This window comes from Saimiri boliviensis, chromosome 11, assembly GCF_048565385.1.
Source record: "Saimiri boliviensis isolate mSaiBol1 chromosome 11, mSaiBol1.pri, whole genome shotgun sequence".
NCBI classification, from domain to species: Eukaryota; Metazoa; Chordata; class Mammalia; order Primates; family Cebidae; genus Saimiri; species Saimiri boliviensis.
In genome coordinates this window covers 48,819,508-48,838,819 of record NC_133459.1, presented here as the reverse complement: position 1 = coordinate 48,838,819, position 19,312 = coordinate 48,819,508, and the positions used below count along the sequence as shown (strand labels likewise).

At 41.7% G+C, this 19,312-nt stretch overlaps 1 protein-coding gene across 1 annotated transcript in view; it reads left to right on the top strand.

The window, feature by feature from the left end:
- The window catches only part of FAF1 (Fas associated factor 1), a 534,743-nt gene extending 520,738 nt beyond the window's left edge, over positions 1 to 14,005 (top strand). The window contains exon 19 of the mRNA XM_003921572.4: positions 13,411 to 14,005. Coding sequence (XP_003921621.1) covers positions 13,411 to 13,494 — 84 coding nt within the window. The 3' untranslated portion in view covers positions 13,495 to 14,005. The remainder of the gene's footprint in view (positions 1 to 13,410) is intronic.
- Positions 14,006 to 19,312: the final 5,307 nt, after the last annotated feature.

Sequence of the window (19,312 nt, the reverse complement as noted above, 5' to 3'; positions counted from 1 at the left end):
TTCCCATTGTGGCCTTTTACTTTTCTGAATTTCAGTGTTCTAAATTCTTTTCGTGTCAGCATTCTGCCCTAGACTGTATACTCCTTACAGCAGAAATAGTCTCTTGTTTACTATTATAATCCAGTACCTAGCATGGTTTCTTACATGTAGTAAACACTCAGGAAATACTTGTTTAGTAAATAAATGAGAAGAAATAAAATGTTCCCAGCTATTCATGCATCCACTGTTTTTGTTTGGTTGGTTGGTTGGTTTTATATTTTCCATCTCAGTCAGAAATTCATTATATCTTCATGGCTTGAGGACAGGCAAGTGAGGGGGGCCACATTATAGTGACATTCCTGGTTTCTTTCTCACCGTCCCCTTACTCCTTTCTTACGTGGTCTTGGAAGTAAAACTCCCAGGTTTGGAGGAGGGGGCATGGCAGAAACATGGAGTTTCTAGAACTCAAGCACCAGAAGTGACCCATCTGATAAAAATTTTCAGATGTGTTTTTGTAGCCAGTTGTTATCCTCTCATTTTGACATCTCCAGCAAGACACTCTTAGAAGGATGTGGGTGGTGCATTCTTCAGTCCCTGCTACTCAGGAGGCTGAGGCAGGAGGATAACTTGAGCCAGGAGTTCCAAGCTGTAGTGCACTATAATTGAGCCTGAATAGGTCACTGCACTCTAGCCTAGGCAATATAGCGAAATCTCATCTCTTAAAAAAAAATTTTTTTTTGAAACAGGGTCTCACTCTGTCACCCAGACTGGAGTGCAGTGGTGCAATCTCAGCTCACTTCAGCCTACACCGCCAAGACTCAAGCTATTTCCTACATCAGCCTCCCGAGTAGCTGGGATTACAGGTGCATGCCATATACTGCCTGGCTAATTTTTGTATTTTTAGTAGAGTGGGGGTTTTACCATGTTCGCCAGGCTGGTCTCAAGCTCCTGACTTCAAGTGATCCACCCACCTCAGCCTACCAAGTGCTGGGATTACAGGCATGAGCCACTGCACCTGGCCTCCAAAATTGTTTTAATTAAAAAAAAAAAAGAAAAAGAAAAAAAAAGTGAGAAGAATGTAGTTCAGTGGGATGGGAACTAAGCTGGTGCAAAATTTAAATTTTTCTAGCCACTTGCTATGTGAAATCAAGCAAAGTACCTATGTTTCTGGGTCTTTTTTTTCTTTATCTAAAATATGAAGACATTAAATGTTTTCTTAATTTTCTTTCAGCTCTGATATTATGTGATTCTATGATTAAATGACCTGGATGTTGATAATACATGCGCCATTGACAACTCTCTTCTGAAAACTAGAACAAAACCATTGGCTTCCTGGTCCTACTGGCTTTATTTAAGATCATCTTCTTTCCTTTTATATGACAATGTCTCTGTTACAGGCAGTTTGTGGGGACTTAAGCTTTTATTTACTGTAGCTGGAAGCTCCTATAAGCCAAGGCTTTGACAATATTTCACATTTATTTATCTGAGCTAGAGCTTAGGATCGGGTGGCAGCTGAGTCACTTAAGGTTATTCAAATGCATTGAAAATGTTGCTTAATAATTCAGAACCAGTTTTCTCTGTTTAGAATATTAAGATTTTTTAAATCCTTCTAATTAGCCAATTCCAACAGCAGTTTAAATAGACAAGGAAAAGTCTGTCCCTTCTGAAAGGGCAACTGATGAGGACTTATTGTCAGTCCCTGTGTCTGTGCAGCAGAACTGACAGAAGCTAAGGCCAGAGAGCTTCCAGAGCCAAGGGACCTGCTGGGATGTCCTGCTGATGGTATCACCAGTGGAGTCTGCCTGCTGTAGGAATGAGCCTGGGGGAAGAGGTCTGAGGGAGGAGTGGCGAGTTTCCATTCAGTCATTCAGTAGGTCAGTCTTTCAGCAAAGATGTAGTGAACTTACTGTTTCCAGCAGTATGCTAGGACCTGGGGATAGAGAGCCAATAAAATCTCTTATGTGTCCTCAGAATTCAACCTGGCTGGAGAGACAGACTCATAAACAAATAATCCAAAAGCACAACAGATAACTCAGTGTGCAACTGAGCTGATCCCTTGAGCTATCAGCAACTGTAGCTGATCCCTTGATCCTCTAGGATCTCTTGCCTGGTCAAAGTGTAAGAATGCTGTTTTATCAAAAGACAGAGTTGGCATTGCTAGTACCTGCATTCCACTTTAAACACTGAACTTGAGTCAGCCAGCAGACCTTGGCAACTGCCTTGGCTAAGAATCCTAAGGTGAAATAAAGGTATTAGTTCAGTAAACATGGATTGACCACATGCAGGACAATAGGATAGGCATATGAGGGAGATACCACAATGAACATATATGGTCACTGTGTTCCATGAGCCTATGGCCTAATGAATGATGCCAGCTATGATTAATTCTGTTACAGGAATAGGAGAAACAGATTAATTTAGGCTCTGTCACTCAGGCCTGGTTTTATGGAGAAAGTAGCATCTGAGCTGAGCCTTGAAGGATATATAGGTTGGGACAGGACAGGTAGAACTGGAGAGAGAGGACAGTCTAGGTGGAGGAAACAACATGGCAAAGGTTCAGGGAGGAAACGCACAAGACATATTTGAGGAATAGCAAACTGCTCTAATTGTCTGGAGCATAGGGTCTATGAGAGGATAACATTTAGAGATCAGCATAGTAAGGAACACTGGGGCCAAGCCACTACCACCCGTTCGAAAATTTAGACCCAGATTTCACTTACTTGATGTATTTTTTGAGAGAAAATATTTTCCACTTCTAAAATGTTGTTAATATGACAAGCTGTGATGATGCCCATAGCAGGTCCATACGGTGGTACACCAGATATCAACATCCTTGTTTAACAGACAAGGAAACTCAGGATGAAAAATGTCTTGTCCTAGAGCACATAGGTAATCAGAGCAGCATGCGAAGGTCAGGAGGCAGGTTTGCAGTTCCCTGACTCTCCTCACCCACTCTGAGCCCCTGACCGTTTGTGGCAACTAAACTGATAGGGAATAAACATGCAGAAAAGGCTGGCCAGGTAAAATGCGTATCTCCAGCTTCCTTCAAGTACCACTTTCTTAGCATCCTCTCTTCCTAAATACTTTTCTTTCTCATCATGGTAATTTTGCTTAAGCCCAGGAGTTTGGGAATTTTTGGTATAGGTTTGGTATTGTACAGGCTGCTTGCTGGACCAGCCTTCAAAGAAAACACCTGCTCTGTTCATGATTCTTGCCTTCCAGTTTTATAAGCTTTTGGGTAGATGAAATGTACTATCAAAATAGCTCAGAGAGAGCCTTGGTAACATTTAAGATATTGAACGTGCTGCATCTGGTAACTAGAAAATTTAATGATCTCCTGCTGTTTTGGTAATTGGATAAGTAAATACATCAGAATAAATCACACCGGCAAGTCTTTTGTATGTCGTTAGGGACTAAACTCTTTTAACTCCTGTTCAAAGCTCCAGCTCTTAAGTGGTGTTTGCGTGCAGAGCAATGCACACACCAGCTCACATGGCCCTGCTTGGATATTAAAATTCATTCAAAATGCTCACTTTCTCCCTAGCCCACTCGGCCTGAGGAGCACATCTAGCCTACCACTCCAGATCTCTCTGAAGCCAAGGAGAAAAGATTTTTTTTCAGAAGTTTAAATGATACCTAGTAAGATATTTGAGCTCTTAATGATCTATGTCCAAACTGTCTTTCCAGCCATGTCTTTCATTGAAGGCCTGCTGGGAGCCCTCTCTGAAACACTACCCGTGGACAAACTGGGAAAATGAGGCCAAAACAAAAGGGGACTATCCTGTTTTGGCAAGGAATCATTTAAGAACTTTAAGAAGGAGCAGGACAGGATCAGACATTTTGCTTAACTCTCTCACGAGTGGAAGTGTGAAGGAGATAGACCCAGAGGGACATGGTCTATTAAGAGACGGTGTGGTGCTGGGTGATGTTGTCACCTACTTACAGATTTTGGATCTTATATCATGGTAAGAGGTTAAATGACTTACTCAAGAGCACACATGCAGTGCTAGAATTTAAAAGCCACCAGTGCTTTTTTTTTTTTTTTATTGCCTCTCTAATTAACACTTAATCCATGTCTAGTAGTGAAACTCCGAGGCTAACAATCAGGATCTCTCAGAAGGCTTTTAAGCTGAGCTAACGGTTTTAAACCTAACCAGAAAACAAGTGTCTCCCCTTTCGATTGTCTCTTAATGTCTTGTTCCAAACACAGTGGTTAGTGTTGTGGACCAACCTTTTATACAAGGACCTGGCTGCTTCCATGGTATTGGCCTCTGAAAGTGAGGCATGTCCCCTGACTCAGTGATTCCCAGCCTTTTACAAGTCACCACACACATTGAAAAGGGTGTTTGTGTGCCTCACTTGGGGAGCTATACTAGGCTGCTCAGAGGCAGAAGCAACCCAGCTCTGAGGATCCTGGCTGTCCCAAGGGTTGAGAAGAATCAGTGTCTTCACATACCTGTAAGCTGGCCACACTGCTGGGGCTGATCTGCGTTAAGTTTGTCTTGCCACACTACAGAATCTTCACTCATAAATTTGCCTGTATCCAGATTATGCTTTCAGGGACAATGAGCTTGCAAATTGTTCTGTAAAGCAGGACTTCCTTTTATTTACTTGAAATTGGGTTTTCCAGATTCCAGGACTTTCCAGGATGGGGAAATGTGCCTGTTCTCATTTTTTGTATATTCATTTTATGCTCTTTATTCTCATTCTGAAGACTCGGATTATCTCCTGTTTTTAGACTAAGAAGGCTTTTTCCTCCCCATTCCATTCTTATTAGAATTCCCTCTGGGCCTTCCCCACTTATATTGTCATTTAATAGTATGGTGACCAAAGCCACTATTAGGGATACCAATACAGGGAGAAGGTTACATTTCTTGTGTGGTGTCCAGGGTGTCCCTGACAGTGTGCCAAATTTGAGGCCATTTTAACATTATAATACCTTAGAGTTGGTGTCTTCACTAAACAGTCCATCTAAAGGCACGGGCTAGGAATGAAGAATACAGAGTTGCCATGAATACTGAATAAATTTGGGCAAGGTCTTTCCACTCACTGGGCTTTTCTGTCCCCATATGCTACAGAGATGACTTCTAAAGACCCATCCAGCGCTAACAATTACTAGCTCTGTAATATCTGAACGAGTAAAATTTGCCCAAATGCCTAAGGTAATAATACCCTCTGTTATTGGGGAGATAGGCGCTTCAGCTACGTGAAGGGTACAGTCCTCCCAAGCAAGGGACTTAGAATAAATAGTCTAGTACATAACTACAATACTAAAATAATCTAGCGTGGTAGCTAAGAACACAGACTTTGAAGTCAGATCTAGTTTTAAATCCTTGCTCTGCCCCTTCCTGCCTGTGCAGTCTTGGGCAGGTTATATAATGTCTCTGAGCTTCTTGTCTTTATTTTTAAAGTGGAGTTAATACACCTCCCTCATAGAATTGCAGTAGTGCTTATAAAGCACTTAGTACAGTTAGCACCTAGTAAGCTCCCAATAAATGTTAGCTCTTGTTACCATTATTATAATGTAATAAAACAAAGAACAAACAGGGCAGCCTACAAGACACAATTTCTATTCCTGTATTACTTTAATCTTCTCTCCCTTTGTTCTTCCTTTAATTTTTCTTTCATTCTCTTTGCCACCTTAAAAAAGTCATCAAGAAAGAAAATGTCCTCGACACCTATTCTTTGCAGCCACAGAAACCCACCAGCCTCACTCTCTAGCACCCCAATTGATCTGTCACAGTTCAGTAATGAAGAGAGGAGCATCTGTCACTGTTTCCTGGAGACCCTCACCCCAGTGCCACTTCTTTCCTGTGGTCCAGGGAGACAGACTGGCCTAGCAACTGCATGGGAAGCTGAGATAAACCATAGAGTAGTCTCATAGTGGGACCCTTCCAGATGGGAAATTTCATTTTGGGGTGTGTTACCACCTGCAGCAAAGGTAGAGAAGAAATTGCTAAGAGCTACAACTGGCGTTGTTCTCCTAGTTGTTTATAATAATAATAATTATTATTATTATTAATAGCAATCCCTATGTTTGCAAAGGACTTTATCGTTACCAAAGCTTTTTTATACCCTGACTCAGCATATGCCCAGCAATTCCCCTAAGTTCCCCCTCTGATACTTTGTGGGTGTAACTGCTTTCTTTAGGGATTCCTAGCTCATCAAAAGGTGTGTAAAGAAAATAGATGAGTAGCTATTAGGACTAAGTTGACAGTAACAAAAGACAACTTGAGTTCCTCTTGTGGAATAACAAAGCCCATTAGGGACATGAGCCATGAGCTGCAGAGTGTAGTTTTTTTTTTATGCCCAAGGGAAAGCCAGTTAGTCATATTAACTGTCCCCTGTTTAGAAGTAGGTCAGAAGTTGAGAGGCAGTGAAGGGTAATGCATTGGATGTAGGCCGGAAGCTCACAAACCAGGGTGCAATTCTGGCCTTCTCTTGCCTAGCTATGTAATCTTGAGCAAGTCTCTGAACCATTTTTGACCTCAGAGAATTCATCTGTAAAATAGAAATAATAGGAGTACTTATTTCATCGAATCATTGTGACCATTTAATTAGCTGATATATAGAACAACTAGCATAGTGCCTAGCACTTAGAAAATACCAGATGAATGGTAGCTTGCTTTTTTTTGGTGGGGGGTGGGGGATGGGGACGAGAGGGACGGAGTCTTGCTCTGTCACCCAGGCTGGAATACAGTGGTACGATCTCAGCTCACTGCAACCTCTGTCTCAAGGTTCAAGCAATTCTCTTGCCTCCGCCTTCTGAGTAGCTGGGACTACAGGCATGCGCCACCATGTGCAGCTAATTTTTGTACCTTTAGTAGAGATGGTGTTTCACCATGGTGGCCATGCTGGTCTCAAACTCCTGACCTCAAGTGATCTGCCTGCCTCAGCCTCCCAAAGTGCTGGGATTATAGGCATGAGCCACTGTACCCAGCCATAGTAACTTTGTATAGTGATGATGATAGTAATTACTTATTAAGCTTCTGATATTTAATAGCATGTTTTCCTAATAGAGTAACTAATAGAATAGGTTACTCATATTGTACCAAAAAGATTAGTTAGGATGGGAGTGGTGGGTCACGCCTCTAATCCCAGCACTTTGGGAGACCAAGGTGGGTGGATCACAAGGTCAAGAGATCGAGACCATCCTGGCCAATATGGTGAAACACCATCTCTACTAAAAATAAAAAACTTAGCTGGGCATGGTGGTATGTGCCTGTAGTCCCAGCTCTCAAGAGGCTGAAGCAGAGAATTGTTTGAACCCGGGAGGCAGAGGTTACAGGGAGCCGTGATCGCGCCACTGCACTCCAGCTTGGTGACAGAGCGAGACTCCATCTCAACAAAAAAAGTTGTTCCCCCAAGTTCAAAATAAATGCTAATTTTTAACAAAATCAAAAGCAAATATGGTCAGCTTCACTATAATCTGGGGACTTACATATGCAGCCCATAAATATGCCTCAGAGTACAAAGGGCTTTAGTATTTGAAAGGAGAGGACCTGTGTTCAAATCTGAGCTCTGCCAATTTCTAGTTGTATGACTGTGCATAGGAAATGTCCCTATTTGAGCTTTGGTGTTTTCATCTGTAAAATTGAGGACAAATGAATCCAATATTAGGATAGCTTTAAGGTTTAAGTGATATATGTGAAAGTGTTTTGAGAACTGTAAAATAATATTAGGTATGCGGTCTTCAGAAGGAAGTTTAGTAGCACATTCATTTTATGTTCAAATAACTTGGCATTAAAGAAGCATCTCTTTAAGAATAATCTTTGTTGTGGCTTTATGTTACAGATGGGAAATGTATTTTAAAATTGATTTATGCCCTGACTAGTCGATTTTCTTATCTTTTAATCAAGATCAAACAGACCTTGAGAAAAAAAGGGCTGTGACCCTTGTATCGTGTTACATCAAAACCTAATTTTTAAGTATTTGCTTAGTGCTCTGAGCTATTTGAGATTTTAGGGGCCATTAAATAATATTCTTTCACTTAACGTGTGTGATCATAGACAAATCCAGCCTCTGGGTCTTGTTTCTTAATCTACAGAGTGGAGCTGATTTTCAAATACTACTGCAATGCATTTCCCCCATAAACTGTTAAAATGCATTAGGAACATTAAAAAAAAGAAGAAAAAGAATCCAGCCTAGCATTTTTTTCTAAAAGTAACATATTAATTCCAGATCCTTTATTGTATTCAATTTCAAAATAAAAGTATTACCTCATCAAAATTAAATGTGAAAGATCTAACTTCCTCACACGATTATGAGTTGTTTGTGTAAATATCTTACAAACTGTGAAGTGCTATACAAGTATTGCTGCTGCTATTCTTTTTAGTATTACTCAGCTCCTGCCCTCAGGTAACTTCCAGCCTAGTAGTGGTACAGGTTGAGTATCCCTTATCTGAAGTGCATGGGACCAGAAATGTTTTGGATTTTGGATTTTTTCAGAGTTTGGAATATTTACGTACTGGTTGAGCATCCCAAATCAGAACATCCAAAATCTGAAATGTTCCAAAGAGCATTTGTTTTGAACATGATGTCAGCACTCAAAAAGTTTTGGATTTTGAAACATTTTGGATTTTTATATTATTGATACTCATCCTGTAGTATTATATTTATGCTCAGGTACTAAAAAGTGAGAGGCAGAGTGATGTGACTAGTAAGAGCCCCAAAACAGAAGTCAGAAACTCTAGGGGTAGAGTGCTGCATCTGCTCCTATTCAACCGTGTGACCTCGGCTAAGTCACTTGACCTCTCTAAGCCTCAGATTGCCCTTCTGTGAAATGAAGGGGTTGGGCAATTTGGCATTTAAGGAGCTTTCCCTCCCTAACATTCCAGGATTCCCAGTGTGGCCTAGGATAAGAATCTGTCACATGGATTCACATTTTTCTCAACAGCAATGTTAGGATTTTTAGAAAAGGAGCCGAAGCCCCGGGAAGTCATAGAAACAGTATATGAAATTTCAATCTGCTAAGAAAATTGATCTAGAAAGGAATAGCTCTGTTTAGCAAAGAACACCTGTCCCATTTTTGTTATATAAACATGTTTCACAAAGCCAGTTTGCTAAATTATTAAGCTAATGAGAAAATATATCCATTTAGGTTTTCTAAATACAGTGAAGAAAATGTCAAGATGGTTGACTTTCCTTTTCTAACTATAGACAAAGTCAGGCGATACCTCTTATCTGAGAATGACCCTCCTCCCCCAAGGAGTCCCAAAGGGTGGGCTTCTTTGTTGATTTAGAGAGTCAATAATTCAGTAAAGTCCCAAGTAAATGGCACAACACAAGCTCAGATTGGGTTTTTGTATTCGTATTTTATAAACATTTCAGGACTTCTTTCCTGACTCTTGACTTATTGCCATTCTTAAAGTGAAGATTTTATATCCCAGAAGCTTGGTTAGAAACAACTTCAGGATCATCTCATCCAACTTCTTTCTCTGTGTGGATCCTACTCTCAGCAATACCTCTGACAATATAATGTAGTGGGTTCCAAATCTCAACTGCCTTCATTCACAGTCTGGCTCTGCCCTTAATAGCTCTGAGACCTTGGGCAAGTTACTTATGTCCTCCAGGGCTCAATTTCTCCACTGGCATTTTGGCTTAATGGGGAAAATAATTGTCCCTTCCTCAAAACAAAGGCATAAAAATGGTATAATGGATTTTGGGGACTCGGGCAAGGTTGTGGGGTGGTGGTAAGGAATAAAACACTATACATTGGGTACAATGTATAGTCCCTGGGTGACAGGTACACCGAAGTCTTAGAAATTATCACCGAAGAACTTACCCATATAACCAAAAACCACCTGCTCCCAAAAACCACTGAAATAAAGTAAATTAAAAATAATTTTCCTTACCTCAGATAACCTACCTTTTATATTTTATAAAAGTAAAGTGCTTGGCATATACCTGGCACAAAGTAAATGCTAATAAACATTAGCTATTATAATCATCATCTGCAAGTAAGCCCCTATTTGAGTGATTCTGGGAACAGCGGAGAGTTCACTCACCCCACCCTCCCTACCCCTCAATTTCTGCAAGACAGCCTATTGACATGTTAGTCAGAATCATTCATGTCATCAGCTTTAGATTCAGACCTGAGTATGAAACCTTATTCTGTCTGCAGCCTTGGGCAAGATAACCTACAGTATCTTCATGTGTAAAATGGAAATAATTATACCTATTTCACTGACCTGTTGTGAGAACTAGTTAAGGTACTACATTAAAAGTATGTAAAGTACTTAGCATGGTTCCCAGCTACATAATAGGTACTCGATAAAGGATAGTTGCTGCTATGATGATGACTGAAGAACAAGAAAACACAGAACAGAGAGAGGAGGTAGAAAGATAAGAGAAGCAGTAGTAGCCACATTAGCAGCTGCCATCTGTCTGTAAAAAGTTGTTTCTGACTAGCTGGGTTCTGCTTCCCTTTGATTTTATTTCACCACTCCTAGCTGTACTCACCAGATCTGAACAGAACACATCTGCACTGTCTTCTGCTTATAAGCCCTTTGGATATTCAAAGAGGGCTAGCACAGCCCCCTCTCTACCCATGTAGCAGCAGCACCACCATCTCTTCTCAGTGCCCTCTCTCCAGGGAGATATCGCCCATTCTTTAGCTGTATCTCAGAAAACATAGTTTTTAGGCTCCTTCCTAAGCAAGAGGTCCCTCCTGGCATGCTCCATGTCCTTCTTGAACAGGGCACAGAGCACTGCAGGATGGTTTCACAGTGTGGCCACCATCTTGCTGAGGAGAAATATGATGTCCTGTATTCCCCATGGTTTTCTTTAACCGGTTTGTCCAAGCCAGGCAAATAAGAATGGAAATAGAGATTGTCCTTGCTCACTTTGAAATTCTTACCTAAAATGACCTTCAAAGAAAAAAAAATGCTTGATTTTATTTTTAGGGCACCAGAGGGAGCAATCAGCACAGCCATGTTTGCTTCGAAGCAGTCCAATGGTGACACAGCCGCACTGAAGCTGTAGCCAGGGGTCTCCAGAGATGGAGGCATTATCTGATCAGAAAAAGGGGGGCACTCTTGCTAGGCATTGGGGAAGAAACAAGAAAGATAGCCTGGTATCCTGGCATAGATCAGGGTTCCAGGAGGTTTCGGTGAAAGAGCTGCAGCCTCGAAGTTAGAAAGATCAGGGCCCCTACCCAGTCAGTTATGGCTACAACCTACTAAGCATACCGGCTTAGATGCTGTACCAGAGGCTGCACCAACATTATTCCATCTAACTATTACAACAACTTATAAAGGAGAAACTATGATTCCCATTTTACAGTTGAGGAAATTGTCTCTCAGGTTATATAATTTCTTTAAGGTCACATTGGTAGGTAGTGACAAAGCTAGGATTTGACTCTGGGTTTACTTCACTCTTCTTAACCACTGTGCTGAATACACAGATATGGTTATAAACAAGTGGCAACCACTTTACGCTTCAATTTGATCATCTCTGCTGCCTTGCCCAGTTGTTGTGTGGATATGTTGTCTGATATAGTAGGCGTTCGAGAAATTCGTTTCTTCCTTCTCAAATTCCAGCTCTCCCACTCAAAGTGACTGAGGAAAGTTACTTAACTTTCCTGGACACAACTTTCTCATGTGAAAACTAGATGTGGTTTATGAATCTCTAACCTTGCATATGACAACCCCAGCATGGTGCAACTCAGTCCTGATACTTCAGCCTTCCTGCCTCTTTTGCTTCCTAGCACACTATTACAATGATCGTTTCTCCCAGCAAACATTATATTTACAAGCCACAAATAACAAAGTAGAAGATGCTGGAAGAGCTCTGGCATGTTAATTAAGAACAATATCAGAAGCAGCTGGGCAGAAAATGCCAACGAGTGAGAAGCAGAGGCAGTGTAGCTGTTTGTTGACAGAAGCCAGTGCAGTGTTGTACGTTAATTGGGGAAGTGGGTAAACATTTGCCAGCAGCTTGCCCCTCAGTGCATTGGAAGATAGACAGCAGGCTAGGCCCTTCCCACTCCTTGCCTGTCCATCTGCCCACAACCCAAGAGATACAAATGTAGTGTGCTTTGCTCTGAGCAAATCCTTCCTTATAAGCAGAAAGGATTCCAGAGGTAGATGTGCCTTTTTAATGACCCTCCTGAGTAATATGCTCAGGTTTTCATCTAGATACAGCTGAAGATAGTTTTCACCCCCTTCTCCTTGCCAGCATGCCTTTGATACTTGGCCTTGGCCCCCAGGGCCTCCCCTTCCTGGTATCCCCCACGTCTCCATGAAAGAAGACACCAGAACCATCTTATTAGGAGCATCTTGAGTTAAGTAGAAGATAAGATTGCCTGCCTCCGGTGCTGCAGTCAGGCCCAGAGCAGCAGAGCCGCAGCTTCAGGCCTGACTAGAGATTGCTTGCCCTCCCATCACACACACTTGGAGCTGCTCATTTATCTGTGTGTCCATCATCTTTACAGTTGCTCTCACACACAGCAGCCATTATGGAACACCTGTTCTGGGCAAGACACTTTGTTAAGTATATATTTTTTCTCATTTAATTCTCACAGCAGTCCTGTAAGGTTGATACTAACTCCAAAGCCACAAAGCTGATAGCCAATGCAGCTGTAATTTAAACTAGAGTCTTTCTAATTCCAAAGCCTATGTCCTTTCCACTAAACCAATATTGCTCAACTTTTAAACATTCCTGACCTCTTTTGATAAACAGGAAAGTTTTGTTTCTTCTCACACTCACAGATTCAGAAAATCTGCATGTCCCATCTCTGCCCCTTGTCTAAAAGGGCATAAACCTAATTTAGGATCCCTATATGATTAATGTATCCCATTGAGCCAAGATTTTGTCTAGGTTGACTTTCAATAGTTCATATTACAAAATTGTGATTTTTTAAATTCTTAAAATACAAAGTTGTATTACGACATTGACTCTTTTTTTTTTTTTTTTCAAACTAAATGTGCCATTAACAAGGATATGATTTGCCTCACCTAACCAGGGGAGATATTCATCGTTGGGCATGGTGGAATGGCCATTCTACAGTTTTTAATGTAGTTTTAACAGGAAGGTCAGCCCTGAAGGCTTAGCTGTAGTTGTGCCAAGCAGAAAAATCCCTTCCCTCTATTAGGGGTTAACCAAGCAGAGGTCTCTAGGAATGCCAGTCAGTCACTAACCGGCACCTTTCCTCAGGTCCCCTGTTCTGCTGGCCAGGCTGAGCTGTGCAGGAGGTGAGGTACCTTCACCAAACTAAACTACGAGATTTGATCTTCCTGAGCTCTGGTTTCCTCACTGATTAAATGAGAATAACAACACCTGCCTTGCAGGTTATTTTGAAGATCCAGTAGATTCTGCGAGACTCTTCATGCCAGTGCATAGTTTCAGAATCAATGTGCATAGATAAAATGAATGCCATGTAGAGAAAATAGTGCTTGTTTCAGTCTTTTGAATATGTGTTCTTCATTTTAGGTAACTCAACTGGACCCAAATAAGTCATTATTGGAGGTAAAGCTGTTCCCTCAAGAAACGCTTTTCCTTGAAGCGAAAGAGTAAACACGGCCCAGCGGTGGAACCAGCCATTCCTTGACAAACCGGCAGCCTGCGTCAGGAGAAGGGCTCCTTGCCAACCCACCCACTCGCTCGTCTCACTCAGTTCAGTGTCACACTTCTGCCTCTTGCAAAATTGCTGGAAAAAGTCATAATAAACATAGCTACTTAAGATTTCCCATCCATGAGTATATATTCCCAACCCTCACTACAGAGAATTACAACTCTGCCACTCTCCCCTGCCCCCTGCACTTCACCCTCCTTCAATGACGAATGCATTGTTCAAGTGTGAGTGATCACTAAATAGAATTTTTACTTCTTCAGTGCCCATCTTTTCCCCACAGTGTCTAGAACAGTTCTGTCTGTTCTGTGACACCAGAATGCTGTATATTTGATATATGTCTTTTTATTTTCATGACTAAATTTCCACTTTGTCACCTAATTTTAAGGGGCAGAGGGAAAAAAGTCAAATGGGACATTCTCGGCATGGAGATTAAACATTGTTGTAGGAAAAAAAGTATACCATTTTTGTTAGTACTTTCTGATGGCTTTACTAAGATGTAAGGTTTTGTTTGAGGACTGAATTCAACATATATGCAAGATATTTATTACTGCTGCTGCCTTGGGTGTCCAGGTTCCACCTGGGAGGTATTTGCTGTTCCGTTGCAGCATAGGGAAAATGTTCTCAATGTGAATGTTGACATCATGTGCAGAGAGGACCAGTACCAAAACTTCAGTGTCTGGCCCAGTGGCAGGAGGCTACTGTTAGGTTTGCATTTGGGCAGTTAGAACCTCACAGATACCAGCTCCCAAGCTGCTAGTCCATCAGCATAAACTGAACACAATTCTCTTTTGCTTTCTCTCCCTCTACTCCCTCACACATTTGGACCTCGTCACTTGGTGTTGAAGCACCTTGTCTATCAACAAAATCTGATCAGCAGCCCCATGGACTCTCCTGTAATAAGGAACTTGCTCTACTATTTTATTCTTTTAACGTTTTAGTATTTGATATTGGACTCAAGTGAAAGAGATCTCATTCTATGGCTGAAAAATCAGACCTCATATGTTGAAGAGAGCAAACTTGGGGTCTCAACTCAAACACATGTGTTGCCTGAAACCTGCATATAATTTTTGATTTGATTTAGTAAGTGTGGATTTTTCTTAATCTACAGATTTGGGGTTTGGGGTTTAGTTCATGGGAACACTGTTTATACCTTCACAGCCAATGATTTATTTTTAATCTTGAAATATTTCTCCGTATCTGCTTTTGTGTCACCTGTGGTTTTTATCCTAGGGGTTGGGATCCTGATTTTGACATTTTGTACTTGTCTGAAAAAGAGTTCAAGGGCCAGGTTTGTTCCCCCAGCCTCAACCAAGGGGTTCTCAGAAGATTCTAATCAGAGCTGGAGATATGCCTGCTCATTTTCTTTCTGCCCAGAAGCAGATGTTGGCCAGGAAAATTATACCTTGTGTCTTCTCTGATGCTCCAACCAGGGACCTCTCCAGATTACTGTCTAGCACAGAGTAGTACTACATCTGCCTAGATTTGGGCCTTCTGTGGCCCCAGGGGTCTTTATAGGAAGGCTGAAAGGAAAGGAGACCCACTGTGGGTCTTCCTTCAGGGGGAGTGTTCAGGGAAGTTCAAACTGAACACTTCTCTCCAGCTCTACGCCTATCTTCCTAATCTAATGGCTCCATAAGATAGTCATTTCCAGTGCTACAGATGCACTAGGGCACGACCTCTTTTTTTTTTTTTCTAGGTAGACCTTGTTCTGTAGCTGCTGTGAAGAAGCTGCAGCCCTGAACTCAGGTCATACTCAGGAACAGCAGCAGGGGTATGAGTGGAGTTTGAGGGAAAGTACTCTGAATTCACCTTCATGTTTAACCTGTTCCATCTGACTTGGGTTTGACTTCATTATATTGTTCTCTCCCACTCACCCTCACTTCTGTATTACAATATAGAATTTAAAGCCAATTTGATAAAAGTTATTAAATGCTACTTGAATGTGTGTGAAGTTGACACACCCTTGTTCAGCTTGCCTTGGAAAGTTCTTCTCAGTCTGGCCTGCTCAGCCCCATGATTTTCTATGCTCTAGACCTCATAACTGGGAAAGGCCTCAGCTAATTGTCAGTGTTCACTCAAGACATGATGGTCTACTAAGCTTCAGACAGAAGGCCAAAGCAATTTTATACCTTTTAATACAAGCACAGCATTAAAATGACTTGCTATCACCACAGAAATAGCAGTGTCCTCTGCAGTTCTTCCTCCTACCATTAGGCTTCCTTGGGCATTACATCCCAGCCTCCAGACTCAGTAAGTGAGTCAATTTGAATATTTGCTCGGCATTCTTACACCCCGCTGTTTACAGTGAAGCTCCAGGACTCTGCCATCCCGCATTCCAGTTTACTCCCTTGTGTTCTTGGACTGCTGGCTGTGCGTTTGGAGCATTAGTTTGAAAGTTTAAGGAAGTGTTGCCAGTTTCTCATTGCCTTTAAGAAGGTACAGGGGTTTTTTTGGAGGCTTCTGGTTTGGGATGTTGCCACTCTCTGGCACTGCTGGTTTTTTAACACACACAAGTGTTCATCTCTGGATTGGAAGCATCCAGAATCAAAGTTGAATGAGAGCATCTTTTATGGAATCTATCTTTAACATAAGAGAGTAAGATTTAGGTTTTATAGATTTTACTGGTGGCTGACATTAGAAACGTATTAGTCACATACTAACATCTAAGTGTGCTGGTTAGTGGAATGGGTTTTTAAGAGGTTGGAGAGCTCTGACAAATTCCCCCCAAGTATGGAACTTTCATTTGGATGTGGGGGAGGGTCTTAATTCTCTCCACAGCAGCATTACAGATTGACACATTTCCACCCATCCTTCTCAGTCCCTCAACCATCCAGTCCTGGGCCATGTGGATAGGACATGGAGTCTTTAGTTCAGTCCAGGAGTAACTCATACAGGCATTGCACATGATAGCCTGTGTAACTCTTTCACATGCATTTTCTCTTTTGATCCTTTTTAAAATCCTTCGAGGAAGAGAGATCTTCACATACATATAACCACAGCCACATACGCACACATTCCAGAGACTTCAGTGTCTTCCAAGTTAAACCCCTCTTCTGCCAGTTGGTAGCTGTGTGACCTTAAGGTAAGTAACCTCTCTAAACCTAAGTGTCCTGACAACATTCTGATAGCACTTTGTAATTGACCACACCTTTCACACTCATCGTAATAGTTTATTGCTGTGAGGGAAGCAGGGCAGAGATGATTATTCCATTTTTGCCCAAGGGGCTTAGAGGATAGTGGCTTGCCTAAAATCACACAGCTTGTAAGTAGAAGAGGCAGGACTTAAAGTGCTAGCTTTAATTTTCCACTGCCACTGCTTGTCTATAAAGAATCTCTAAATTTTTTTTTTCTTTTTTTTTTTTTTTTTTTTTTTTTTGTGAGACAGAGTCTTGCTCTGTTGGCCAGGCTGGAGTGCAATGGCACGATCTTGGCTCACTGCAGCCTCTGTCTCCCAGGTTCATCCAATTCTCCTGCCTCAGCCTCCCAAGTAGCTGGGATTACAGGTGTGTGCCACCATGCCTGGCTGACTTTTGTATTTTTAGTAGAGACAGGGTTTCACCATGTTGGCCAGGCTGTTCTCGAACTCCTGATCTCAGGTAATCCACCTGCCTCGCCTTCCCAAAGTGCTAGGATTACAGGTGTGAGCCACTGGGCCCGGCCAAGATTCTCTAAATTTTATATTCAAGAACAGATCCTGAAATCCTCTACAGTTGTACATAAAAAAGCTAAACATCACTTTGGGAGGCCAGGACAGGAGGATTGCTTGAGGCCAGGAGTTCAAGACCAGCCCTGCCAACATACCAATACCCTGTCGCTTAAAAAATAAAACTTTTTTTAATTAGCCAGGCATCCTGGTACTTGCCTATAGTCCCAGCTACTCTGGAGGCTGAGGCAGAGGGATCACTTGAGCCCAGGAGTTCGAGGCTTCAGTGAGCCATGATAGTGTGACTGCTACTCTGGCCTAGGCATCACAACAAGACCCCATCTCTAAAAAATACAAAAAAAGTTAAATGTATATTTTCCTAGAAAGGGAATCTGTATTCATCAGATTCTCAGTGAGACCTATTGACCAAAAAATTTTGAGAATCACTATTTACATCATGCTATTTACATCATTCTATTTGGGAAGATAAATCTGTCCATTCTTCTTTTTATCAAGCCATACTTTTATCTAAAAGAAACCTCCAGAGGATGAATACAATCACTAGACCTCCTTGCCTTGAATCTCTCTCTGCATTTAGTAGTTTTTTCTTGTTTCAAATAATCTGTTTTGGAACGTGACACTTAACCCCAACTGGCCATACAGCTCACTGCTGCATTTTGAAAGTTTGATCTGAAAGAAAATAAAAGAGACACCATCTCCAGTCTTCAGTCTATAAACTCTTGCTTTGTACACTGTCTATTAGTTGTGGTTCTCAGTTTTCAGAGGTGGTGTGATGTGTGGTTGAGAACAGCCTCTGGAACCATATTGCCCGAGTCTGAGCCACTCCTCCACTTACTAGCTACATGTCCTTATGAAGTCACATCATATTCACATTCCTGTGCCTCAGCTTTTTAACTATAAAAATGAAAATAACAGTACCTGATTGATAAGGTTTTCTGAAGACTAAGTGAGTTAATGTAGAGCAGTTAGGAAGCTATTATCTGTTCTGTAAACTCAAATGGGATTACCACAGGAAAGGAGAGTGGGTGATGGCAGCAGTGAGAAGTGTCAGTTTATGGGAGAGGACATGGAAAATGTGAAAAGTAGACACAGGAAGTCCAGGCGCACTGTTCTAGGACCCATCAGAGAAGGGTCAGAGAGCCCTTCACAATGTCACTGTGTTACAGGTGTCTAAGGGTAAACCTAGAACATGAGGTGACAAAGACAGGAAGGGGACTAACTTGCTGAACACTTAGGATGTGCCCAGTATTGTGCCCGGAGCATTACAAACGTCTTTCCTCGTGTAACCTCACGATAACTCTGTGAGATGGTGATCTTGGCCCTATTTTGAAGAGGGAACAGGCTCAAAGTGGTGAAATTATATGGCTGAGTACAACAGCTAACAAAGAACAGAGCAGAGTTTTGGACCAAGACCTTTGACTCAAAAACCCCTGCTGTGTTTATGACAATGCGGTGTCTTCAAGGAAAATAGCATATATGACCAAGTCATTTCATTTTTTATTTTTTTTCTGTAGAGACAAGGTCTTGTTATGTTGCCCAGGCTGGTCTTGAACTAGGCTCAAGCAGTCCTCCTGACTCAGCCTACTGACGTGTTGGGATTACAGGAGTGAGCCACCATGCCCAGCCCAAGGCGTTGCAATTAATAATGGCAATAATAATAACATTTTCTAAGTATTGGTGGATGCTAACAGGGGTAAAGTCATATTTTTATAGTAAACTCAGCTCTCCAAAATACTCATTCTTCAAACAGTTCTTAGTGCTACTGTTATATAGAAATGTGTCAGGAGCCAGAATTTAAGCAACACCTTATAAGCGCCTGCAGTGATTTAAGAAGGATCCTATATATTCTACTTATTTGACATCTTCAAAATCCATTCTCTGCTCCTTCATCGTTCATTCTACTGCCATTTCTTCCCTTTAGACCTTCATTGTCTTTCACTTGGGTTATAAAACTGTACCCTAATTGATCTCCTTTCTTCCAGTCCCTTCTGTGATAGACCTGTCTCCACACAGCTGCCAAAAAGGGCTTTCTAAAACACCTGCTTCACCATGTCATGCCCTGCTTTGATCCTCTCAAAGGCTTGCGGTTGCCCTCC